Here is a 23,098-nt window from a genome sequence, read left to right as displayed (position 1 = left end):
AACTCGCCGGCACCACCTTTTCGAAACTGATTGCTGTCAGTATCTTAAACCGGGGAAAAGAGGGGGGTAGACATACTTGACACTGGGAAAGAACTATGTAATCTGCTTTTTGAGAAAGTCTCCTTGATGTCTTTTGTTGGTGTAGGACTAGCAAATGCTATGGCAGATGCTGTGAAGATAAGAAGAAATATCATATCAAGCTTCATGTTGTGCTGTGTTGCTTCTGGATATATTACGTTTTTACCTGGAGAGTTGATGGATGAGCCACTGGACATCAGTCGGAGATCTAGACTGAATTCCTATAGATAAACTTACCATGAAGCAGCATGAACTTGATGATACTTCGTTCAGAGACTTATGTCTTTGATAAAGAGAAACAGATGAAGATGCATGGGCAGAATTAAAGAAATGCATGCTATAGTGGAAGTCGGATCCATTGATATCATTTACATGATTCAAAGGCAGGCGTTATTCTGACCTAAAATGAGCCACTATAGAGCTGGATAGACAGAGCAAAAGCATATTTCTAGCAGAAGCAAAAATGATTCTGAATAGTTATTGAATAAAAAAAAATCATATATATAGATGCTAGAACTGGGCGGATCAGGATAGAAGTTTGCATTATTGAGAGATCTTTCTGCATCAGGGTATCAATAATGCAAGACTAGAGTGCCACTAACAAAGCGTCTGCAGTGTGTGTTATGGAGTGTCCAGACTACTAGCTGAGGGTGAAATGACAGATAGCGACTTCTGTAGATGTTGAGATGGTTGCGGTCTAGCCATAGTCTTGACTCCATAGTAGAGTGATATAAGTCCTATAATTGCGGGACTGTGGAAGAGCATAATGGAGTGACAGGAAGAAACTGCGTTGTTTGGAAGGGGAGTTTTTAGGCCCAATTGTAGCACTCAACACCCAATGGCTAGGCACACATATGCACTTAAGTATAGTTTTCCCCTCTCCTATACATATGCAGGTGCCCTGCAGATTGCATGGAGAGTACTCCGTAGTGATGGTGCTTGCACTTATGGTGTGTAACGAAGGGATGAATTTATACCCGCAGGGACATCACGGGTAGCTGCAGTTGAAAGCTGGCAGACTAATATTAGCAGCATGATTGTGAGTTCTCTCAGGGTATTCTGTCTAGATTAAGATATGAGAGTCAGTTTTTAAGTCAGCAGCTGCGAGAGAATATGGATAGACTGCTATGGTTGCATGCACGCCCTGCTGCAATCGTCATTATTGCTTTCTTTGCAATGTCCCGCTAGAATTTTCTTTTCTTTCCTGGGGATTTGGTTTTCCCTGCAGCTTCATAAAGAAGAAGGCTGTGCAGCTTGATGCATCTCGCAATGCTTTCATCCAAAGCTGTCCATCTCCAGAGGCGATCAAGTCCAACGCCGTTGGTAACACAGCGGCGCTGAAACCTGCATTCAGTCAACAAGCGTTTTAATGCAAGACAGGGCGCCGGCACCAGGGCCATAATAGCTGGTGCTATCATCTGGGCTTCAGGCATATGCAGCCCTTGTGTATCCTATTCATCAGGAGAAAAAGATCGGACTCCAACCGACAAGCCACCTCCGAACAAAGCCGGCCCGCAACCGTTGAAGTCGGGCGAGACGCGCCTATCTCCAGCGGTTCCGGCATTCTATCAGCAGATACCTGGGTTCGTGAAACAGTAGGGGGTTCCTTTTGCCACCGGCGAGCTGGTATGGTCACCCATTCCTTCACCGTTATCGGTGGCGACTGGAAGTCCCGTCTGTCTTCCACTATACCTCTGACACTTCGAGACTGAGAATTCCCTGGACATCCGGCATGAGAGGCAAGGCTATGAGATCTTCCCCGTGAAGACACCGGTATACGAATCTGGCCTGCCTGCGGTCTTCAAGAGCTCAACCCGGCCCCGGGGGTCATACGGGATCCGTCGCACCACTCCCATTCTAGCTGAAGAGCGAGATTTACGGACCGAGAAGGGCAATCCAGCGTCCCCTCTCCACTAAAAAGGAAAGACAGAACCGAAGAAAAGAGCCTGACCAAAAAGGCCGGCCAGTTCAGGCTGTCAGCATAGGCATCCGTTTCCCGCCATTCGCGCGGGCTGCTGCCGTGAAACAGGAGGGGGTACATAGTTCTTGAAGGCCGCCGTCGAGTACTTTTGAGGGGTATCTCAAGGCCAAACGGTCCGCGTCTGGCCCAGGGTTTGACGTTTTCCAAAGGGGAAAAGCGAGCCTGGCTGGGGCCCGGCGTGGCAAGCTACCAAACATTCACGTCGGCTGGCGCCTGGATGTGAGGGCAAGCGAGCTAAATAATCGCCCTCGATGGGGCTCTGCGTTTAGGATGGTGTCCATCACCAGCATTTTTTAGCTACGGTTCTTATTCTTTTGCCTCCAAGAGTCAGCTGGGCCCGTTGCGACCCAGGGTCTCGATACGAGCCCCCCGCCGCCATATTGAGGCTTATTATGGCCGTGCTCTTTGACGATCGGCTATTTTTTGATGGAGGACAGAGTGATGCGCCTGCAAGGCACCCAGACAAAAGATGGGCAGTCTGGGATGATTGCGTGCTGGGCTGGAGACACGTCGCATGCAGCAACTGAGCCGATCTTCGACCAAACGGCACACGCCCACCGTAGGACAGCATGGTGCTCGCCGTCTCCGAGTAATTGCGCCAAGGCAGACGACATCGCTTCGATCCGGCGACTGAAAGGGCTGGGTGTGCTACAGACGAATAACACGCACACTCCGCACAGCACCCGCTCCAACACCAACGCGGCTGCTCAGCTATTAACGAGTGGTGAGTGAGTGGCCTTCTTTCTGCACCAGCCCAGGATCCCTGGCTGATCAGGCGATCGACTCTGCTTGGCCGTCCGGGGAGAAAAACCCAGTTTGCATCCCGCTGGGCCGCGGCTCCACAGCTCTACGCAGCCCGTCACGTCCACTGCCTTCGCACCCGCCGCTGCTGCGTGAGACGGCGAGCGGCCGCGCGCGCGAGTCACGCCCCCCTGCGTCGTTGGCACACATGGCGTCTGCTCGCTGCCCGGCTGGCCGTCGTGGCCCAATCGCGAGGGCGTGCCGCTGGGAGTCTCAGACATCATCCAAGAGCACCCAAGGTTTGTTGCCACGGACAGCAGCAAAGGAAAAAAGGACCTGCAGCCAGAAGCTTGGGAAAGGGCCCAAGCATCCTGTCGTCCGTATGTACCGTACGGACATACGGAGTACATACATACTTACACGTCTGTGCTGCCCTTTGAGTTGCGGGAGTTAGTTACATCTGTTGTTTGCCCACCCGGCGGGATCAGACCCAGCTCGCTCCCACTTTTCCCCTCTGCCCAGATGTTTGAGGGCCCCATCGATTCCTTTCGGTGGATGCAACAGAGCTCCTTCAGTCTCTCTTCAAGATGTCATTTGAACCCAGCTCTCGGTAATCAGCGGAGCCAGGGTCTACGAGCTTTGGGGCCTGTCTAGGATCCCTGACACTTCCTGAATCAACGGCTCCGTGCTAATTTGTGAGTTCTGGAATCTGCTCGCGGCTTTTCGTTACTTACTCCTGAAAACTATTACTACTGTCCTTTGCGGCCTATGGCCTTGTTTCGCTCTTTTAAAGCAAACGGTTCCCGTCGCGTCGAGCTTGCCTGGTGGCCCCCATACCACGCCCTGCTCCTCTACACCACTCGCACCTCAACGCCGAACCCCCCTTGCTACTTACTACTACGTTGATTTTACATGCTGTGATGCCGTTTATTGTGCTAAGACAAGGCGGAAATTAAGGACTGCTAAACTAGGCATGGTTGTATCCTCACCCGCTGCCGCCTTCGAGAACACTCGGTAATTTTATACTTCACGGCTGCAAAGACAGTTTACACTCTATGGAGCCCATTACAGGATCAATAAGCGCATTTAACAGCCAAGAGAGGCTCGACGACGTGATGTCTGCGCTGAAGATGCACAGCATCCCGCATCAGCAAATGCCTCAGAGGTACGAATCGGATGAGGAAGAGATTTCGGAGGCTGATGCGCCGAGCCTCGACGATCAACTCTACTCGCCGGTGGGCAGCGACACATGTGGAGGAGACTCTGACCAGCGCGCCTTCGTATCACCCGCAAATTCTCCGCAAACCGATTTCACCTTCAGAATGCCGAGCCCCTCCCCCGGCCCAGAGGCACCAAAAACCCCTATTTGCAATAATAATGCCAAACGCGGCAGCTGCTTGACCCTTATGGCTCCCAAATCTCGACTAGAAGATAATGAAAAGCAGTTTCGAAAATCATACGGCCCCTATCGAGAGTCACCTTCGTTTCAAAATACCCACTTTTTTTCGTCGATGCTGGTGGAAACGGACACTGCAAGCCCTATTCGCAAATCGATGTGCTCTGATGTATTCTCCTCAGATGAGGAATTAGGGCCTGAAACTCGCTTCCTCATCGCGACCTCTGTTGCATATCATGTTCCTAACAGCAAGCCCAATCTTATATCTGTTGGACCTTCCGCGACCCCGTCCGCCCCGTCGACTTCCCCCACCCCTCATGTCGCTGAGCAGCAAAAGAAACGCCCAGCGCCTCTTGACCTGGCCCCATCGAGACGCCTCTCTACGAATACCACCCGAACCACAACGAGTGTGAGAACTAGGCTTTCGCGTCTAATGACAACGAAGCAGGACAAACGGAGGGGTTCATACTTTATACAGCTTCCAAATTCGTCAGAATCGTCCATCGTACCAACACCCTCCTTTTCTGTTCCCAACTGGAAGGGCGCCGAAGCGACTCAAAAACCGCCAGAGTCTGAGCCAGAACCCCCTCCCGAACGTGACCCTGTGGAAAGAGACTCGTGGTTTTCCAACCGTGTTAGCAACACATCCTCTCGATATTCAAGTCAAAGCCAAAATAGTCCTATGTCTCCACAAGAAGCTAAAGACGAAAGTTCTAAAGGTTTGTCGAGGTCATCAGGATTTACAAAAAGAATAGCCTCCCGTGGACAGAAACTTAGCATCGACTCAACGCCATTACCACAACCATCAACATTATCCAGCGCTGCTCCCCGTTTACCGGCCCCAGAACCGAAGAAAAAATTCGGATACAGTTTAATGCCATCACCCGACGTCTCGATATCTCCTTATCCTACTGGCCTTCGCGCTCCTGTGTCAAGCCGTACACTCCATAACGTCGACCTAACACCTCCTAGAAGTTCACACTCCCGTGAAAAGGCATATTCAATAAAGAGTGGTATCAGCAATTCTAGCAAGCTCAGCTTATCACCATTTGATACTACTTCTTTCAAGGGCTTAGCCCAACGTTACAGCCGTGCACAGACTTTTGACGACCCTGCGACCCAGCGCCGACCTTCTGGCAGTCCGATATTTATGGGTAGAAATCCAGATGGCAAGTTTCGTGACGGCAGATTGAATTCTACGACGAGTCTTGCTTTACCGAGAGCATCAACTTTCGCTGTTCCAGAAGAACATGATCTTGAACAGGAGAAGAAGTCTTCAGCAAAGAAGCATAAACATTCACCATCAAAAAGTATGAAATGGTTTCAGGATAAAGGGGGAAATATGAGTCAGGCAGGGAGCAAGGCGCTTACCGGCCTCGGGTCGATGATCAGAACGAAAATATCTTAATGACTAATTGTATACTGTTGCCCAAAACCTTTTTTTGTCTATTCTTTGATTCTTTGAGACCCAACAAGCGAAATTGTTGATTTCTTGTTCATTTCTTGGAGCGTTCAGTTCTTCATATGATATCCACTGACATATGGCTATACTGGCATCTTTTATCTCATTGGTTTCTTCTGGTTTCATTTTTTTTTGCTTGGAAACTGGAATATGGGTGGCTTTTTGTATCCTGACTCTTTTGATTTACTTCTTTTTCTGATTTGTTGCCCTGATGATACTGGCCTATCCTTATGCGCGATCTCCTGGCACGACACGATACTTGCTGAAGCACTCGGTTTTTTTTATGGTTTGACATTGGATTTTGCGTCTCAGCTACATTTTGTCCAACTTCTTACGTTCAACTCTACGATAACAGCAGGAATGAATAATATTTTGGGAATTCCAACAACACGAATTGTGTCCAATCTTTGGACGAGTGGCTTTGGAGAATATCATTATTACCTCTACATCTTTTGGATGCTACCCTTCTGCAGTTTAACATGGTTGAGTGAAAAGCAGGGATGTCAAAGTAATCAAACCCCCCCTGTTAAGCTTCATTACACTTCTTGTCGCTCATCGGCAAATCGAAACCGATTGGAGATTTGTGAAAGTTGACGCAGCGCTTTGACCAACCGAGAGCACATCATCCGAGATCGTCGTAGAAATACGAGCGTTTATGCGGAGCATTCTTCTTTTATTTTATTTTGTTTTCTGTTTCATCAAAAAATATGCAGGTGATCGCGGTAGTTGATTTAACGCGACAATAGTGAGAGAAATTTGGCGACTCTCTTTTCAAACAACCCGGTGAGTTGAAGAAGTATAACTTTCTTGTCTTTTGTTCGAGTTGGCAAGAGGTTTTGACTTCTGGACAACTAGCGATAGATAGCCTTTTCAACAATTCTCTGGATTTGGCTTTTTTCACCATGGGTCCCTGCCCACCCGCCCAAAGAATCGCGGCCGTTGCTACTCAAAGGAAAAAAAAAAAGAGAGAGAAAAAACCCATCAGCTCCACGTGGTGCTTGATACGAATAGCTATTAGACTTAAGCCGAGGGTGTTTTCAAGTCATTTCCCTCGCAGCTGGATCGAACTACATACATACAGAGTACATTAGACGTTGATAGATACCGGACTATGCACGTTTCATAAGAATCCTACTCCCGTATCCTTCCGCCACTCTTCCTAAGATGGCCCCCAAGGTCAGAGAAACAGTCTCCACCACTACTGCAGAGCCGAACCGGGATATTGGAAGCTCAGACCAAAGCGAGATCGGGTCTGACGATGCTCTCCTTGTACGTTTTTAGTGATCCCTTTGCGCATAACCAGCATCTCTCTTGCTGTTATAGATTGAATGTAAATGTTTGGTTATCAGCTCGGCTAACAATAGCTATAGGAATCTCTTGGATATAAACCAGTATGTCTGCTTTCTGTAGCGTGGCAAACAGAACAATACCATTTTGAAGCCATGTGAAGGTGTGTCTGACACTATGGACTTGCCCTTTTTAGGTTCTTCATCGAACGTACACGTTACTGGAAAGCTTTTCAACAACTTTTTGTAAGTTTTCCTCGAACCTCAGGTCTATGGATACCGGCAGACAGTAACTGATATCTACGAAAAGCTGCCCTCTATTTTGTTGGCGGAGTAAGGGTTACGTTCAGCACTGGAATTGCTGCCGGTGGTAACCTGGCTTATTGGTCAGTTTTTTTCCCAATTGTTGATATTGTGCCCTTCAAACTTTCAGCATAGAACTCAACAGAAATGCTTTGTTCAGGATAAATTATTTAATCACGGCAGTATTCACGTTTATTACAGCTGCAGTGATTGCAGAAATATGCTCAGCTCTTCCATCTGCGGGTTCTATATACCTCTGGGCCGCTGAAGCCGGCGGGCCCAGATATGGTCGTCTACTGGGCTTTGTTGTAGCGTGGTGGAGTACCACTGCGTGGACGACATTTTGTGCAAGTGAGGCATTCTAGACAATCCTAGTACCTCCTAGTTTCAATAGTCACTATTTTCTAACACAGTACTTCGTACTATAGGCAACACTCAATCTGCTGTCAACTATATGCTCGCTGTGCGTATATTTCCACTATGAAAGGAGATACAGGCTAATAGAAGTCATATAGGAATTGACCGTTTTCAATGTCAACTTCCCCAAAAACGTGGAGAGCATCAAATTTCGAGCAGTACAGTGGATTTGCACTGAAATCTTGCTTGCACTAGCTGCTATAGTTAATTTTCTTCCACGTACGTTTACCGCCTGTTGAATCCCAGGATCCTGCTATATTAATATTTTTGATTATCACAGCAAAATATTTTAGATGGATTTTCTATCTATCTTCATCATTCGTGTTGCTGGACTTCATTCTCAACGTCATATGGCTGCCCATTGGCGCTCATAATACATGGGGGTTTCGTACTGCCCAACAAGCATTCTTGGAGACATATAATGGCACTGGCGCACCAGCGGGCTGGAACTGGTGTCTCTCATTCCTAGCGACTGCGGGTATTCTGATTGGCTTTGATGCGTCGGGCCATGTTGCAGAAGAGACGAAAAATGCTTCACTGACCGCAGCCAGGGGTATCTTTTGGAGCACCATTGTGAGCGGGCTGGGGGCGGGGCTCACGATCGTACTTTTCCTATTCTGTGCCGTGAGTGCTATACCGACCCAAACTTTTATTATTATTAAATTCTTGGATCCAGCATTGACAGAGCAGTTAGCCTGACCCTGAAACCCTATTTTCCTTTGGTTCTCCGCAACCCTTTGTGCCCCTATATGCCATTGTTCTTGGCAAGCGAGCACATATAGTCATGAACGTCATATGCGTCATAGCTTATTGGTTTGTGAGTTTGCGGTACTCCTTGTCAATAATGCCGCCCTCTATTGCTAACCAGACAACAGAACACTACTATTGCCATAGTGGCCGCGTCTCGACTGGTCTTCGCCGTGGCTCGTGATGGTGTACTCCCATTTTCAGGCTGGGTTTCCCGGGTGTCGCCTAGCGGACAGCCGTATAACGCTATTCTCGTTGTCTGGGGAGTTGCTGCGCTCGTGACGTGCACTATCCTCCCATCCACGGTGGCCTTTACTTCACTCGTCTCCGCAGCTGGTGTGCCCTCAGCAGCCGCCTATGGTTTGATCTGCCTGGGCCGAGTATTCCTCACAGCGGAAAAGTTCCCAAAGCCACGGTGGAGCCTGGGTCGACTCAGTCGACCCTTTCAAATCATTGGAATTTTCTGGAATGCTTGGGTCGTTGCCATCCTGTTTTCACCCTATCAATTTCCTGTCACAGGACAAAATTTGAACTGTAAGTTATTTACTAGGCACGCCTTGGATATTCTAACAGGCGAGTTGCATGCTGATTCCTTTTTTTTTTTTTTGCAGATGCGCCCATAATTTTATCCGGCGTGACTGTCCTGGCTCTGATCTCGTATTGGGTTATTCCGGAAGAGAAATGGTTCCCCAATGCGCGAATCTCAAAATTTGTCAATTCACAGCCGGTGCAGGTTTCGAGCGAAGAGCCATTGAAAGCGAGCAGTTAAAGTCAAAAGCCATAACAAAGATTTGTCTTTTGTCCTTCTTTTCTTCAACACTGACGGCATAGTTACGTCATCTCCACACGGCCCCTGCGCTAAGCCCTAATTTAGCTAGACCAAAAGTATTAAAAGTTTGCACTAGAAAATGACATTACATAATCCACTCGATGCCGCTGATTGGCCCATCGCTCGAAGCGCGCCGATTTCCCCGACGGGCATTTCCCCGCGCGTTGGGGAAGCTCGCTCGGGCTGCCGAATTGCCGTGTTGCGGCTGCTCGATGGCCGAATTCGGCGTCTCTCGGCGAGGGCGAGCTCTGTTGCGCCTCGTCCACTCGTCTCTGGCGGGAGCTGGACGACGGTAGTACACTGACACAAGTCCTATACGTTGCTGTTGAAGTGGTAGCAGTCGAGCTGTTGCTGGCCCCGCAGTCTTCCAGTCCCGGTTGAAATACACCCTCCACCCCAACCCACCTCTTCAGATCTAGATATTCCATCGACTTCAGGAGCTTCTGCAGCAATGACCACCACAGGCTCCCGTCTAGCAGGCAAAGTCGCCATTGTCACCGGTACGCCCATCATTGTCCCCTCACCATCCTCTCATCCCAAAACAACAACAGCTGACACCAACCCCAGGCGGTGGCTCTGGCTTCGGAGCCGCCATCGCCCTCCGCTACGCGCAGGAGGGCGCCCAAGTCATCATCGGCGACATCAACACCGCCGCCGGCGAGGCCGTGGCCTCGCAACACCCTTCATGCATCGCCTTCCAGAAGATGGACGTGTCCTCGCGGCCGGACTGGGAGTCCATCATCGCCACCGCGGTCCAGGCCCACGGCCACGTCGACATCCTGGTCAACAACGCCGGCACCACGTACCGCAACAAGCCCACGGCCGAGGTCACCGTGGACGAGTTCCAGCGCGTCTTCGATGTCAACGTGAAGAGCATCTTTCTGGCCTCGCAGACCTTCATTCCCCGGTTGATTGAGCAAGGGAAAGGTGGGTCGATGATCAATATCTCCTCCACGGGAGCCCAGAGGCCGCGGCCGGGATTGGTGTGGTATAATGCTTCCAAGGGAGCGGTGTCGAATGTGAGATTTCCAATTGTTGCGCCGTATGGGCAACTATGCTGACCTAGCTCCGTGACTCAGGCCACAAAGGGTCTTGCTGCCGAGTACGGCCCACATCTGATCCGCGTCAATAATGTCTGCCCTCTTCTCTCAGGCACTGGTCTCTTCGAAATGTTCGTCGGAGTTCCCGACACTCCCGAGAACAGGGCGAAATTTGTCGCCAATGTTCCTCTGGGTAGGCTTACCGATCCCAACGATGTAGCAAATATGTGTCTATATCTTGCCTCTGACGAAGGCGCCTTCATAAACGGCACTGATATGATCGTTGATGGGGGAAAATGTATATAATCACTGTGTTTATAAGGACGTGGTAATCGCTGCACTTCAACCACTCCTCAATATGAAACAATAAAATCGCAGCTGGAAAGCTCACATTTCATTCGTATCTCATAATAAGCCTCGAGACTAGTTGCTGATAAAATTCAGACTGTAAAAATCAAAAAGCACAATCCGCATAGAGTAAACCACGCCCCCCTTCCTTCCTTAAAATTTTTTTAATATGATCACAGCACCGGGGCATGTCAGATCAGAAAATCAATGGGCAACGTAGCAAAGTACAAATAATAATATAAAGGCAAGAAGCAGAAGAAGAGAAGAAGAAGAAGAAGAAGAAAAGGGGAGAAGTAAAAGGCCACATGATCACCTCCTTAAATTCGCTGTCTCGTTATTATGCCTTGTTGAAGCTTCGACCATGGCGGTGGCGGAAGAACCTTCCAATGACTGCATTGTGCTTCTCGTGACGCTTTGCGAGCTGCGTCGCCGTTGCAGTGACGGTTTCGGTAACGATCTTGCGGACATAAACAATCTCATATACCACGGGTCCATCAGTGGAATATGAGGTGGCATATGGCACCTCTGCTCCATTACTTTTACTGTCAGCTTCTTTGCTCTTTGTTTCAGGTGGTGGTGTGACTATAGGCTGGGGAACCGTAGTCTTAGAACTAAACATAGCTGTTGTCTCAGGCTTCGAAAGGGCTGGGACCTCAGGTTTCGACAGGACTGGGGCCTCAGGTTTCGAAGAGACAGGTGCCTCAGGGATTGAAGGTACAGGCATGCTAGGCAACGGTAACTTGACCTTGGGGCTGGAGATAGTAGGAGGAGAAGAAGAAGAAACCTTTTCGGGTGCTGAAGGGGTACCTTCTGAAGGTGTACCTTCAGGCATTGCGTAACCTGGGCCTCTCATAATAGGAACATTACCAGGTAAACCACCATTTGTGAGGCTATACAATTCGCCGCCCAGGGCAGCAGGCTTGACAAGCTTGCACTTGCGTTGGTCATCTTCACTCTGGAGTTTGAAAAGAGGACAATCTTCAACTCTTCCTGAAAGGTTGGTGCATTGATCGATGGCATTTTGAAGAACAGTTTCCTGCCATCCTTCAATGAAATCACCATGGTAGCCATATCCAGTTGGGTCTCCATTTGAGAAAACGAATTCGCCAGGTAGACCTTTGAACGCATTGGTATTCCAGATGGTTTCATACATCAGCATCACGATGCGTTTGTCAAACCCTTCGGGGCAAACACCGTTGTCAACAAGGTCTGGATAGGCAACATGGGATTTATGGTCAGGAGAATCGAGGTCTTTTCCATTCCAGCATGAAGGGAAAACTATTTCCGTACGAAGACCATCAAGGCACTTTTCATCAAGCATACGTCGGTCGGGGAGAGCGTGACGGAACAGAGATGGTTCGGGTTGGGCTTTGTAGTTCAGGCAGTTAAAACCGAGGGCCCTCTGACCCAGTGCAAGCTGGGATTTGTCCTCTTTGGTCCAGGAAGACTTCGGGCGATCGCCATCCGAGATGGTGAAGTTTCGTTGATAGTTATCACCGGCGACCATACGAAGGCCCCTGGGAAATGCCAGAACGTTAGGGCCACGGGGGAGGTAATAGCTGCAACAATTGTCAGAAGATAGGGAATCTCTTTCGTATAATCGCAAGATACTCACATAAGCATTCCACCAGTCTGATCCACCAACTCAGCCTTGCCAGATTCGTGAATAAAATACAAGCTGGGGGTCCAGTAAGCGGATTTATCTTGGGCAACCTCACAGGAAGTGCAGGATGAGCCTAGTAAATCCTCACTACTGGTATTCAAGGCAAAGTCTAAAGAAAGTATCAGTATTAGTAGGGGGGGAAATGGATGCGTGATGCAATTTCATAAATAAAGGATGGATAGATTGCTACTTACTCCCACCTCCAACAATAGAGTGCGCATGGGGGGAGGGCCTGCCAGGTTCGAAGATAGGGTCCATGCGGGCTACACCAAGGACTCCACGGCAAGGAAGTCTCCAGAATCCCAAGACAGGAGCAACCATGGTGAGAACCACGGCTATCATAGCCATGAATTTGGGCACGTCGAGCTTCATTTTGAAACACGAGTTGACTTCGAAAACTTTTGCAGGAGAAAAAATGAGTAAGAAATAATTGAAGAAGCTGGAAGGGAGCAGTTAGCGGATGTGAAGTAAAGATGCTGGGGATAGAAGGAGTAGTGGATATGATATGTAGAGAAAAGCCATACTAGAAAGTAGCAGAGGAGGGGGGAAAAAATGGGCAGTAAAGTTGGGAACGAAGTGCAGCTTGGGATTGTAGGTAGGGTTTGAAGTGACGTGAAAGATGGGAGCGAAAGTTTGACTTTAGAGTGCAGGGCACCGCCAAAAGTGACGGGCCAAGTTGGGAGCGAAACCCTCAGCCGGGAGAGTAAAGATGATAAACAGGGAAATGGGCCCAGAACAAGCACGCGAAGGAGAAGCACAGAGGCAAACAAGCACCAAAACAAGGGGCACAGGTGCAAATAAAGTATGCCAGACAGAAAATGGAACATACCTTGAATGGCTGGCAAACAACTGCTGTCTTGAGAGCCACAAGCCAGAGCGCTTGCTCACAGCTAGCTGGTCACCTCAAGGAGAAGCTGAAAGCTCAGGCCAGAGAACAGGAGGCCAGTATCAAAAGAAGCCAGACGAGGAGAGTCGGTAAGGTAGTGGAGAGATGACGAGCTACGGCGAGAAGGCCGGGGAAACAACAAAGAGTAATGGCGGGGAAGGGGAAGAAGAAGAGAGAGGGAAGATGCCGCGACGTTGAGCGGGAGATGCAGAAATGCTCCCCCAGCAACCGGACAGACGGGCACGTGAGGCAACGGTTGCCAAATCGGGAGGTGGAGGCTAGCAGCCGTTGAGAGAGAAGGGATATCGCGAGGTCAAAGAGTGACAGCGCACGTCAACGCCACTGTCTTTCACAGGCGGAAGCTGATGATGCTGGCTGCGCACACACAGGCACAGGCACGCACGACGCAGACAGCACGGCAGCAGAAGAGCTCTGGCGTCCGGAGCCACAGCCAAGAAGAAGAGGAGAGAATGAGAACCAAGCCCAGCTTGAAATGGAGCTGCTGAAGGAAGAAACGAGGGCGCACACACAGCCTGAGGCGGACGGGCGCACTCAAGTGCTAATGCTAAGGAGCGAAAGAGGTCTCGGTGAGGAACCCTGTGAAGCAGCTGGAGAAGGAGAGAAAAGAGAGACAAAGCCGGCTTCGAGAAGAAGAAGAAGAAGACAAACGAGGGACTGACGAAGCGAAGAAGAGAGGGACGCAGCGAAGAAGAAGAAGAGGAAGAAGAAGAAGAAGAAGCGGGCGCAGGAAATAAGATGGCAGCGGCGGTGAAACGCCCAGCGAGAGCCGCTCAGAGTGGCCAAGGGGAAGGCAGCACCGCCAGGACCGGCCTGTTTCGCGGGGCGCACAGCGAAATGACGAACGCAGCAACGGGCAGCGAATGGCGACGGTGATGCTGTACGGTCGAACGAGTTCTCAAGCGCCCGCTGCATCCCGGCGCGGACGAGCTATATTTGGGCCAGGGCCAGCGCAGGCATCATCGCAACGGGCACCGGGGAGGGGGGGGGGGGGGGGAAGTTCACATGGCGCTCCCGTACTGGTCTGTCTCATGCGACAAAAACCTTCTGGATGGTGGCAGGCCGTCAGGCAAGGCATGGTGGCATGGATCGGGTGTTTTGCGCGTGCTGGGCCCAGTTAATGCCCGGCGCGGCGCTGGGTTGTTTGGCCGTGAAACTGCATCGTTCTTATTATAAGCGGATTCGGGCGATCGCTGGCGGGGGCATTGAAGAGCCCGTCCGCGCCGGCGGCCCTGGATAATTTAACAAAAACGTCGCGGCCGGCCAATCAGCCCGCGATGCGGCGGGCGCTTAGCCAGCATGAAACGGAGGCCCAGCCGGCCACCACCGCGTCGGCAGGAAGAGAGGCAAATCCATCCGTGATTAAAATTATCATTATCGTCATTACCGACGGGGTCGAGGGACGCGGCATACAGAAAAAGGGCCAGGTAAGCCCGCACGCAAGCCCGCCTGAGGGCTGAGCAGGCCTTGCCACCAGCGCAGGATCCCGGGGTATATCGTGTTTCTATTCAAACCGGGAGGGAGGGATGTGATATCAGTCACCTTCTGCACTCGCAATGCTGATTAGTTAGTGAGTTAGTTAGCTGTTTCTGCATCTGCTGCAGCGGCCTGCTGCTTGGTTTGCGATATCATGCTGCACCGCAAATCTTATCATCTGACGAGAAAGTCAAACACCCAGACAAACCTTGAGTCTTTTAGTTTTTTGGTCTTTTAGTCTTTTAACTCGAGAGTTAACTCTCTCCAACCTTCACGATCGCCCCGGCCCAGCCCCCCTCCCTGGCCAGCCTTGCGTCCTCCAGCGAGGGTTATTATGGTTAATATCATATCGCGTGCAGTGCGCCTTGAAATTCTATACATAACCACGGAGCAGCTACACCTTTTAGCCTTTTGTCCCGTGTTCGCTTGCTGGGACCCGACTCGAGACGGCCAGCGACGCCCATCCACCCCCATAGGGCTGGGGCCAAGCTGTGCCGGAGCACCAGCTCCCTCGTATATACACAGCATACCGACATCAGAGGCGCTGCCCCCAAGAAAAATACTTTGTTCGCTAGCTACGGACAAAGCAAAACCCAGCGTGTGCCCCGCCATTGCTGCTGGTGCTGCTGCTGCTGCTGGTGCCGTTTGCTGGGCTGTCCTGTCCGTCTGCCCGATTGCTGCTGAACCCCCCTGGAGCGAGTTGATAACGCGACCGCCAGCCAACCAGCGCCAGCTCACGATGACCCGTTTCCCCGGCCTGCCGGGCGAACGAGTGTGGCCAGCAACTTGAAGCGAGTTGCGTGCATGAACATGGCGCTGGAGCTTGCCCGTCCAAGGTCGAGAGCTCTCCCCTCCCCCCGCTCGCGCGCGCCGCCATGGTCGCTGCTTCGCACCATCGTGGCCAAATGAGATGCCAGCGGGCGTTGATGGATGTGCTTCCAGCCATCCAGCCATGATAAGCGAAGCTGCTGGGTTTCGCGACCCCTCTTTTGCCAGCGAGGTCATCTTTCCCGCTCTACAGATCACCGGCTGCTCCCTCCTCTTCGCCTGTCCGCCCCGCGTGATGGGCCCATGGCTGCTGCTGAATAAAAAGCCCCAGCTGTCCCCTCCCTCCTCTCGAGAATCTACAGTCCTTATTTTCAACTCAGATTTCATAGATACTCTCTATCCTACACCCTGATTACTGATCTGTGACCATGCCTGTCATCTCTATCAATGGCAATGAGCTCGACCCTGAGCAGCAGGCCCCCGTCCTCAGAGCCCTCAATCTAGAGTCCGAGGATGCCTCCAAGTCTGACTATATCCTCATTCAAGCCTCTACTCCCCTCTCTGATGCGCAGGAGGACCAGCTCGAGAAATTGGGCGCCGTCATCCACGAATACGTCTCAGAGAACACCTACCTGTGTGGCTACAAGAACAGCGACCTGGAGCAGCTGAGAGCTCTCGACTTCGTTGACTGGGCCAATGTGTATCTGGACACCTTCGTCATCCAGCCTAGCTTGAAATTGGCTCCGCAAACGACTCATAGCTTGTCGCTGCCAAAAGCCCGTCAGACCAGCCACCTCCACGAGGTGGACCTGCAATTCCACAAAGATGTCGACACGCAGGCGGCGGATCTCAAGACGGCCATTGCAACCGCTGCTCGAGTGGACCCCGAGGGGCTCAAAATCGGCAACCATAAAGTTAGACTTTCTGTCCAAGAACAGTATCTCGAGGAACTAGCTGCGCTTGACCAAGTCCGGCTAATCCAAAAGGTGCACCCGGCAAGGCTGTTCAACACTGTAGCCGTTGACATCATCAAAGGCGAAGTTAATCTGAATGGCACCGCCTATGAAGGTGAGGGCCAGGTTGTTGCGGTTGGTGACACTGGTTTCGACAACGGCAACACCCAGGACGTGCACCACGCCTTTACTGGTCGCGTCAAGAGCCTCTACCCGCTGGGACGGGCGAAGTCTGACGACCCTGATGGCCATGGCACCCACGTCTGCGGATCTGTCCTCGGAGACGGGCAGTCCAAGACTATGGGAGGCCGAGTTCGAGGTGTTGCCGTGAAATCTTCGCTCGTCGTCCAGTCGCTCTTGGACGCTCGCGGAGGCCTTGGAGGCATCCCTGATGACCTGACAAGCCTCTTCGTCCAGCCGTACGAGAAAGATGGCGCCAAAATCCACACCAACTCCTGGGGATCCACGTCTTCCTCCCAGCTGCCATACGACACCAGCAGCACCGAAATTGACAAATTTGTCTATGAGCACCCTGACATGGTGATCCTCTTCGCCGCCGGCAACGACGGAAAGGATTTGAACCGCGACGGCACTGTTGATGAAAAACAGATTGGCTCGCAAGCGGCCGCCAAAAACTGCATCACCGTAGGCGCGAGCGAAAATAACCGCCCGAACCTGCCTGTGAAATACGGCCCTCGCTATCCTTCTCCCCTGGGCAGTGACCTGATGGCCGACCATCCAAATGGCATGGCCGCTTTCAGCAGTCGAGGCCCTACCAAGGAAGGCCGGATTAAGCCAGACGTCGTCGCCCCCGGCACCGGCATCCTCTCCACCCGCTCCCGCAAACTCCTTAACCCAGGCAACCGCTTCGGCGACAGCACGGACCCCAACTTCTGGTTCTGTGCCGGCACCAGCATGGCCACGCCCCTCGTGGCTGGAGCCGTCGCCGTGCTGCGCGAAAGCATCGTTAAGAACGGCAACAAGACGCCGAGCGCCGCCCTCATCAAGGCGATGCTCATCAACGGCGCCGTCGAACTCCCAGGCCAATACGTGCCGTCCGAAGCCGGGCCTTCGCCCAACCCCAGCTCGGGATTCGGCCGCGTCAACCTCAAGAACTCGGTTGTGTTGAAGGACGACAAACTCGCGGGCTACGAAGAAAAGTCCATGGCGAAGGGAGCCGCGGACAACGTCACGACGATCCAGATCCCCGCGCCGGCGGGCAAGAGCAGCAGCGACAACAGTAACACGCTGAAGGTGACGCTGGTGTGGTCGGACCCGCCCGGCGCGACGCTGCAGAACGACCTGGACCTCATCGTCACGGCGTCGGACGGCAAGGAGCGCCACGGAAACATGGGCGAGGGCGAGGGCTTCGACCGGGCGAACAACGTCGAGCAGGTGCAGTGGAAGAACATCCCGGCCGGCGAGGTCAAGATCACGGTGCGGGTGTATCGCATCGCGACGAAGAATGTGCCGCAGCCGTATGCTCTTACCTGGAGTGTTAACCGGGCTCTTTAAGGGAGGTGGTGTGGGTTTTAGTTAGGGCTGCGGTGGTGAAATATGGAAATACGACAATCGAAAAGGGGGCGGTGGGAAGAGGATAACTAGTTAGTGATATGGAACGGCCTTCTCGTAAAAGGTATCAGTCCTTAATAATGAATTTAGCCTTGGGAGTGAGTTCCCCTGAATAAAATGATAATATCCCGAGAGATCTATAGCAGTTTGGATACGTAGTTAGGAAGCCAATGAATGGCCTGTGCAGAGTAGCTGTTGGGTTAGTATAAGAACGAGATACGGAGTACAGGGGGCATTCATGACCAGCAGCTTTCCACCGTGACAGCAACGATATAATTAGAACACGGTGACAAGAGCCTTAACACCGATGATAATACTCCCCCACCGTCACGGCAGACACCCCCAACGCCGTGCCTGGCTGGTGTGCTAGAATAATAATAATAATAATAATAATCGTTGGTTCAATATACTTCGGCACTTCCAGGCCGCCCCTGGGGCGCGGCTATTTTTGGCGCCCACAGACAGACTCCCAACGCCGAGCGCACCGCCGAGCCGACCCCGCCGCACTGATATCGCCAGCCCGCACACTACAACGAAGACATTGTCGAGGCGTCTTTGACTCTGTGGCTAGTTATCTCCTGTTGTTTCTCTTTCCTCTGGCTTTGCGACAGACCTCACTACGGCTAGTGAGATAGATACCCGCAGTCCGCATTCCAGGCGGGCGAGACCCGCCGGACGACGTGATACCACGTCGCTTGAGGACTCCATCGAGCATAGGTTACCGACGTACAGCCTCTCCTCCTCCTCCTCCTCCTCCTCCTCCTTCCCGGCGCGTCTCGGCCATGCCTCACGACCTGGGCCCGGCGGCCAGCACGGCCGACACGACGACCACGCCGACACAGCCAGCCCACGAGCCCTCCTCACCCGACCATGAACCGCCACCAGACCAGACGCTCCCGGAGTCGCGGGTGCTCGTCATCATGACGGGCGGCACGATCTGCATGCGGCCGTCGGCGGCGGGGCTGGTGCCGGCGCGCGGGTTCCTGGACGCGGCGCTGCGGCCGTCGCCGACGTTCAACGACGGCTCAGACCCGGCGCCGGTGGACGTGGTGGTGGACAGCGCGGGCACGCGCGAGCAGCACGCGACGCTGCGCACGGCGGCGGGCGACAGCAGCGCGGCGGGGAGCGTGCGGTTCGCGGTGCTGGAGTTCGCGGAGCTGGTGGACAGCAGCTCGATCTCGGCGGACGGGTGGGCGCAGATCGCACGCACGGTCAGCTGGAACTACACGCGGTTCGACGGCTTCGTGGTGCTGCACGGCACCGACAGCCTGGCGTACACGGCGGCCGCGCTGAGCTTCATGTTCGACGCGCTGGGCAAGCCCGTGGTGCTGACGGGCGCGCAGGCGCCCATGCTGGCGCTGCAGAGCGACGCCGCGGCCAACCTGCTGGGCGCGCTGGTGGTGGCCGGCCGCTTCGCCATCCCCGAGGTCAGTCTGTACTTCAACAGCACGCTGTTCCGCGGCACGCGCGCGACCAAGGTGGCGGCGTGCGACTTCGCGGCGTTTGCGTCGCCCAACTGCGCGCCGCTGGCCGTCACGACGGCGCTGGGCACGCGCGTGCGCTGGGACCTGGTGCAGCGGCCGACGTCGCTGCGGCACTGCAGCGTGCAGACGCTGCTGGACACGTCGCACGTCGCGTGTCTGCGCATCTTCCCGGGCATCCAGCCGGCCATGGTCGACGCCGTGCTGCGGCTGCCGGGCCTGCGCGGCCTGGTGCTCGAGACCTTTGGCGCCGGCAACGCGCCGGGCGGGCCCGACGACGCCCTGACCAAGGCCCTGGCCGCCGCCATCCGCCGCGGGCTGGTCATCGTCAGCGTCACGCAGTGTGCGTATCTGAACATCTATCCTCTCTAATATCCACTGACACATGCAGGCCTCTCGGGCAGCGTCAGCCCCGTGTACGCGCCCGGCATGACGCTGTCGCGCGCCGGCGTCGTGGCCGGCCTGGACATGACCAGCGAGGCCGCGCTCACCAAGCTGGCCTTCCTGCTGGGCCGCCCTGACGCCTCGCCCGCCGCTGTCGCCCGCGACATGGCCGTGGCCCTGCGTGGCGAGCTGACCGAGCCGCCGCCGCTGCCGCTGTTCCGCCACCCCGATGCCAGCGCCAGCGCCAACGCCCTGCCCGACCGCCTGGCCACGCTGGCTGCTCTAGGCTACGCTATCGCCCACGGCGACGAGCCGCGGGTCGCCGACATCCTGCGCCTGGCGCACGACTGGATCCTGGACGACGCCGACTACTCGGGCAACACGCCGGTGGTACGGATTCATATCCCGGTCTTTATATATATATCTGCTAACGTCTCTCTCTGATACTACAGCACCTCGCCGCGACCGCCGACAACAGCAGCCTGCTGCGCCTGTGCCTGCAGCGCGGCGGCTCGGTGCACCGCCGCAACCTCGCCGGCCGCACGCCGCTGTTCCTGGCCGCCAATGCCGGGATGGCCGAGCACGTCCGGCTGCTGCGCGCGGCGGGCGCCCACCTGCACGCCGACGAGATGGGTGTGGCCGAGCTGCACGCGCGCCGCCGGCCGGCCGTGTGGGCGCTGGCGGGCGTGAAGGCCGACGGGGAGGAAGAGGTAGACAAAAAGGAGAGATAGATTAGTTCTGTATGAATAAAAAAAAAAGAATGGTACATACAATACAATAAATATATCAAAAAGAAATGCTGCGGCTTGCCTGGATCGAACAGGCGACCTTTAGATTGCAGGCTGAAGACGCGCTTCAGTCTAACGCTCTCCCAACTGAGCTAAAGCCGCTGCGGTAAGAGGTGGGCGGCTATCGGGTATGTTAGCGTACGGCCCACAGTTATATGGCTAGGGCTAGGGCTAGGGCACGGGCTTAGGGCAGCGGGGTGACAGGGCTAGGGCTAGGGCTGGCGACCGAGACTGGAGGCTAGGGCTGGCTGACTCACGCGCTGACTCAGCCCCCGCGGTCCGCCGCTATCTGCGCCAATCGGACGCGCCGCCCGCAGCCGCCGCCCCGTTATCAGCCCGATCGAGACGGCCACCGCCTTGCTCTCCTGCTCTCCTCGCTGCCCCCCGCGACCCGAACAACCTCATCCTCACCCTCCCTCGCCTCACTCACCCCCCCCCCCCCCCCGACCCGGCCTCTCCCGCGCCCTCTGCTGCTGGATGCCGCCCCCCGCCCCCCCGGCCCGCCGCCCGGCTCGCGCCCCCGCCATATAACTCCCCCCATGACGCTCTGCAAGACCATCGCCGTCGTCAACGCCGCCGGCCGCCAGGCTGCCTCGCTGGTGCGCGTCGCCGCCGCCGTCGGCTACCGCGTGCGCGCCCAGATCCACTCGCTCGACGGCCTCATCGCCCGCGAGCTGCAGACCCTGCCCGGCGTCACCCTGCTCACCGGCCCGCTGCTCGACAACCCGCCGCTGCTCGCCGCGCTCTTCGACGGCGCCCACCTCGCCTTCATCAACACCACCTCGCAGGCCGGCGACGAGGTCGCCATCGGCCGCGCCCTCGCCGACGCCGCCAAACGCGCCGGCTCCGTCACCCACTTCGTCTACAGCGCCATGCCCGACCACTCCGTCTACGACCCCCGCTGGCCCAGCCTGCCGCTCTGGAGCGCCAAGTTTGCCGTCGAGAACTACGTGCGCCAGCTCGCCCTGCCCGCCACCTTTGTCTTCGCCGGCATCTACAACAACAACTTCACCTCCCTGCCCTACCCGCTCTTCTGCATGGACCTGCGCCCCGACGGCTCCTTCGAGTGGCGCGCCCCTTTCCACCCCGACCTGCCGCTGCCCTGGCTTGACGCCGAGCACGACGTCGGCCCGTCCGTGCTGCAGATCTTCAAGGACGGGCCCAAGAAGTGGAACGGCCATCGGTACGGAGTACTCCCTTCTCGCTCCATATATCTCACGAACATACCCTTAATCTTTTTTTTTTTTTTTTCAGGATCGCCCTCGCCTTCGAGACCCTGACCCCGCGCCAGGTCTGCGCCGCCTTCTCTCGCGCCCTCGACCGCCCCTGCACCTACGTGCACGTCGACAAGATCGACATCCGCGTCTCCGTGCCCGCCGGCTACCGCGCCCAGCTCGAGGGCATCGAGGTGCTCTTCGGCCAGATGAACGCCCCCTTCTTCCCCAACCCCGAGTTCCACCGGCCCCTGTCCAAGACGGCCGCCACGCGCGAGCCCGACGAGTACGGCGTCGTCGCCCTGCCGCTGGTCGACGAGGCCCGCGAGCTGTGGGAGGGCTGGCGCAGCCTCGAGGAGTACGCCCGCGAAGTCTTCCCCGTTGAAGAGGAGGCCAATGGCCTCGACTGGATGCTGTAAAAACAAAAAAAAATTAATAAAACCATGAATTGGGCGCAAGGATTGTGAAGAAATCGAAATTATAATGCTAATAATTTAAAAATGAGACTACCACCCGACGACGAAATGATGCCAGGACCTAAAAAAAACAGAATGTTTAACGGCAAAATGCGCTAACTACTCCGTAGTTAACTACTACAGGATCGACCTCTGGGAGCATTGCGCGTACGGCACATGCATACATACGTATGACCCCCCTCCCCCTTAATCCCAAGCCCTCCCGAAATTGAGCTTGCTATACTCCGTATATATATATTTTTTTTCTTCAATAAGCCAAGCGAAGCACAGGGATTTATCGCTATATGCTCTTCTAGAAACTTTCTCCTCTTTTTTTCTTTTCTTTTCTTTTGTTGGATGTTTTGGCTCTGGGAAACAGCAGAAAAGGAAAAGCATGTAATTGGGAACATCTGGAAGGACTTCACTCCTTGATTTGACTGATTTTGCGGGGAGGGCTATTTAGCAAAAGACAAAAGTTTTCAATAGGCTGCATATACTCTCCGGCTGGCATTGGCAGCTAGCTCTCTGGTTAAATAATAACTTTTCCCCTCTGCTTGCTCTCTCCTCCGCGTCCCCCGAGATTATATGATATTGCGAGGTTGTGACTCGCCAGCTTAAAGCGGCACCGCGGCGCCGGCAAAAAGCTTTAAAGCGCAAACCAAGCTTCCTTGCCGATCAAACTAGAGCAGCTCCAACCTCATCTTCGAAGATTTTTTTTTTTCCTTTCCTTCGCTTTTCTTCCTTCTTTGTTCATCCATCTTCGAGCTGCTCGAGGGACAATTTTTTCCTTTTCTCTTTTTCACTTCCGCCTT

The 23,098-nt window shown here is 54.0% G+C and overlaps 7 protein-coding genes and 1 non-coding gene across 8 annotated transcripts; 6 read left to right on the top strand and 2 right to left on the bottom strand.

Annotated features, from left to right (window-relative positions):
• Positions 1 to 3,915: 3,915 nt before the first annotated feature.
• Positions 3,916 to 5,604, top strand: LOZ57_000785 (uncharacterized protein; the record flags this gene model as incomplete). Its single annotated transcript, XM_049249882.1, has 1 exon — positions 3,916 to 5,604. One exon carries the CDS (start codon positions 3,916 to 3,918, stop codon positions 5,602 to 5,604), a length of 1,689 nt encoding a protein of 562 aa, XP_049111042.1.
• A 1,218-nt stretch (positions 5,605 to 6,822) lies between these two features.
• On the top strand, positions 6,823 to 9,180 carry LOZ57_000784 (uncharacterized protein; the record flags this gene model as incomplete). Its single annotated transcript, XM_049249881.1, has 11 exons — positions 6,823 to 6,927; positions 7,029 to 7,049; positions 7,142 to 7,190; positions 7,255 to 7,314; positions 7,383 to 7,598; positions 7,676 to 7,710; positions 7,763 to 7,883; positions 7,945 to 8,288; positions 8,359 to 8,481; positions 8,540 to 8,945; positions 9,023 to 9,180. The coding sequence occupies 11 exons, from the start codon at positions 6,823 to 6,825 to the stop codon at positions 9,178 to 9,180; spliced, it is 1,638 nt and encodes a 545-aa protein (XP_049111041.1).
• A 511-nt stretch (positions 9,181 to 9,691) lies between these two features.
• Positions 9,692 to 10,586, top strand: LOZ57_000783 (uncharacterized protein; the record flags this gene model as incomplete). The annotated part of the gene is made up of 3 exons (XM_049249880.1): positions 9,692 to 9,740; positions 9,808 to 10,259; positions 10,320 to 10,586. The coding sequence occupies 3 exons, from the start codon at positions 9,692 to 9,694 to the stop codon at positions 10,584 to 10,586; spliced, it is 768 nt and encodes a 255-aa protein (XP_049111040.1).
• Positions 10,587 to 10,965: 379 nt separating this feature from the next.
• LOZ57_000782 (uncharacterized protein) lies at positions 10,966 to 12,663 on the bottom strand (the record flags this gene model as incomplete). The annotated part of the gene is made up of 3 exons (XM_049249879.1): positions 10,966 to 12,187; positions 12,244 to 12,400; positions 12,486 to 12,663. The coding sequence occupies 3 exons, from the start codon at positions 12,661 to 12,663 to the stop codon at positions 10,966 to 10,968; spliced, it is 1,557 nt and encodes a 518-aa protein (XP_049111039.1).
• A 3,204-nt stretch (positions 12,664 to 15,867) lies between these two features.
• LOZ57_000781 (uncharacterized protein) lies at positions 15,868 to 17,907 on the top strand (the record flags this gene model as incomplete). Its single annotated transcript, XM_049249878.1, has 1 exon — positions 15,868 to 17,907. One exon carries the CDS (start codon positions 15,868 to 15,870, stop codon positions 17,905 to 17,907), a length of 2,040 nt encoding a protein of 679 aa, XP_049111038.1.
• Positions 17,908 to 18,746: 839 nt separating this feature from the next.
• Positions 18,747 to 20,560, top strand: LOZ57_000780 (uncharacterized protein; the record flags this gene model as incomplete). The annotated part of the gene is made up of 3 exons (XM_049249877.1): positions 18,747 to 19,788; positions 19,837 to 20,219; positions 20,282 to 20,560. 3 exons carry the CDS (start codon positions 18,747 to 18,749, stop codon positions 20,558 to 20,560), a joined length of 1,704 nt encoding a protein of 567 aa, XP_049111037.1.
• Positions 20,561 to 20,629: 69 nt separating this feature from the next.
• On the bottom strand, positions 20,630 to 20,719 carry LOZ57_000779. Its single transcript has one exon. It is a non-coding gene; the product is annotated as a tRNA-Phe (tRNA).
• A 437-nt stretch (positions 20,720 to 21,156) lies between these two features.
• LOZ57_000778 (uncharacterized protein) lies at positions 21,157 to 22,250 on the top strand (the record flags this gene model as incomplete). The annotated part of the gene is made up of 2 exons (XM_049249876.1): positions 21,157 to 21,800; positions 21,872 to 22,250. The coding sequence occupies 2 exons, from the start codon at positions 21,157 to 21,159 to the stop codon at positions 22,248 to 22,250; spliced, it is 1,023 nt and encodes a 340-aa protein (XP_049111036.1).
• Positions 22,251 to 23,098: the final 848 nt, after the last annotated feature.

The sequence above is a fragment of the Ophidiomyces ophidiicola genome (assembly GCF_022830035.1).
Source record: "Ophidiomyces ophidiicola strain CBS 122913 chromosome Unknown scaffold_2, whole genome shotgun sequence".
Lineage (NCBI taxonomy): Eukaryota > Fungi > Ascomycota > Eurotiomycetes > Onygenales > Onygenaceae > Ophidiomyces > Ophidiomyces ophidiicola.
The sequence above is the reverse complement of the archived record's forward strand: the minus strand, read 5'-3'. Positions and strand labels throughout refer to the sequence as shown.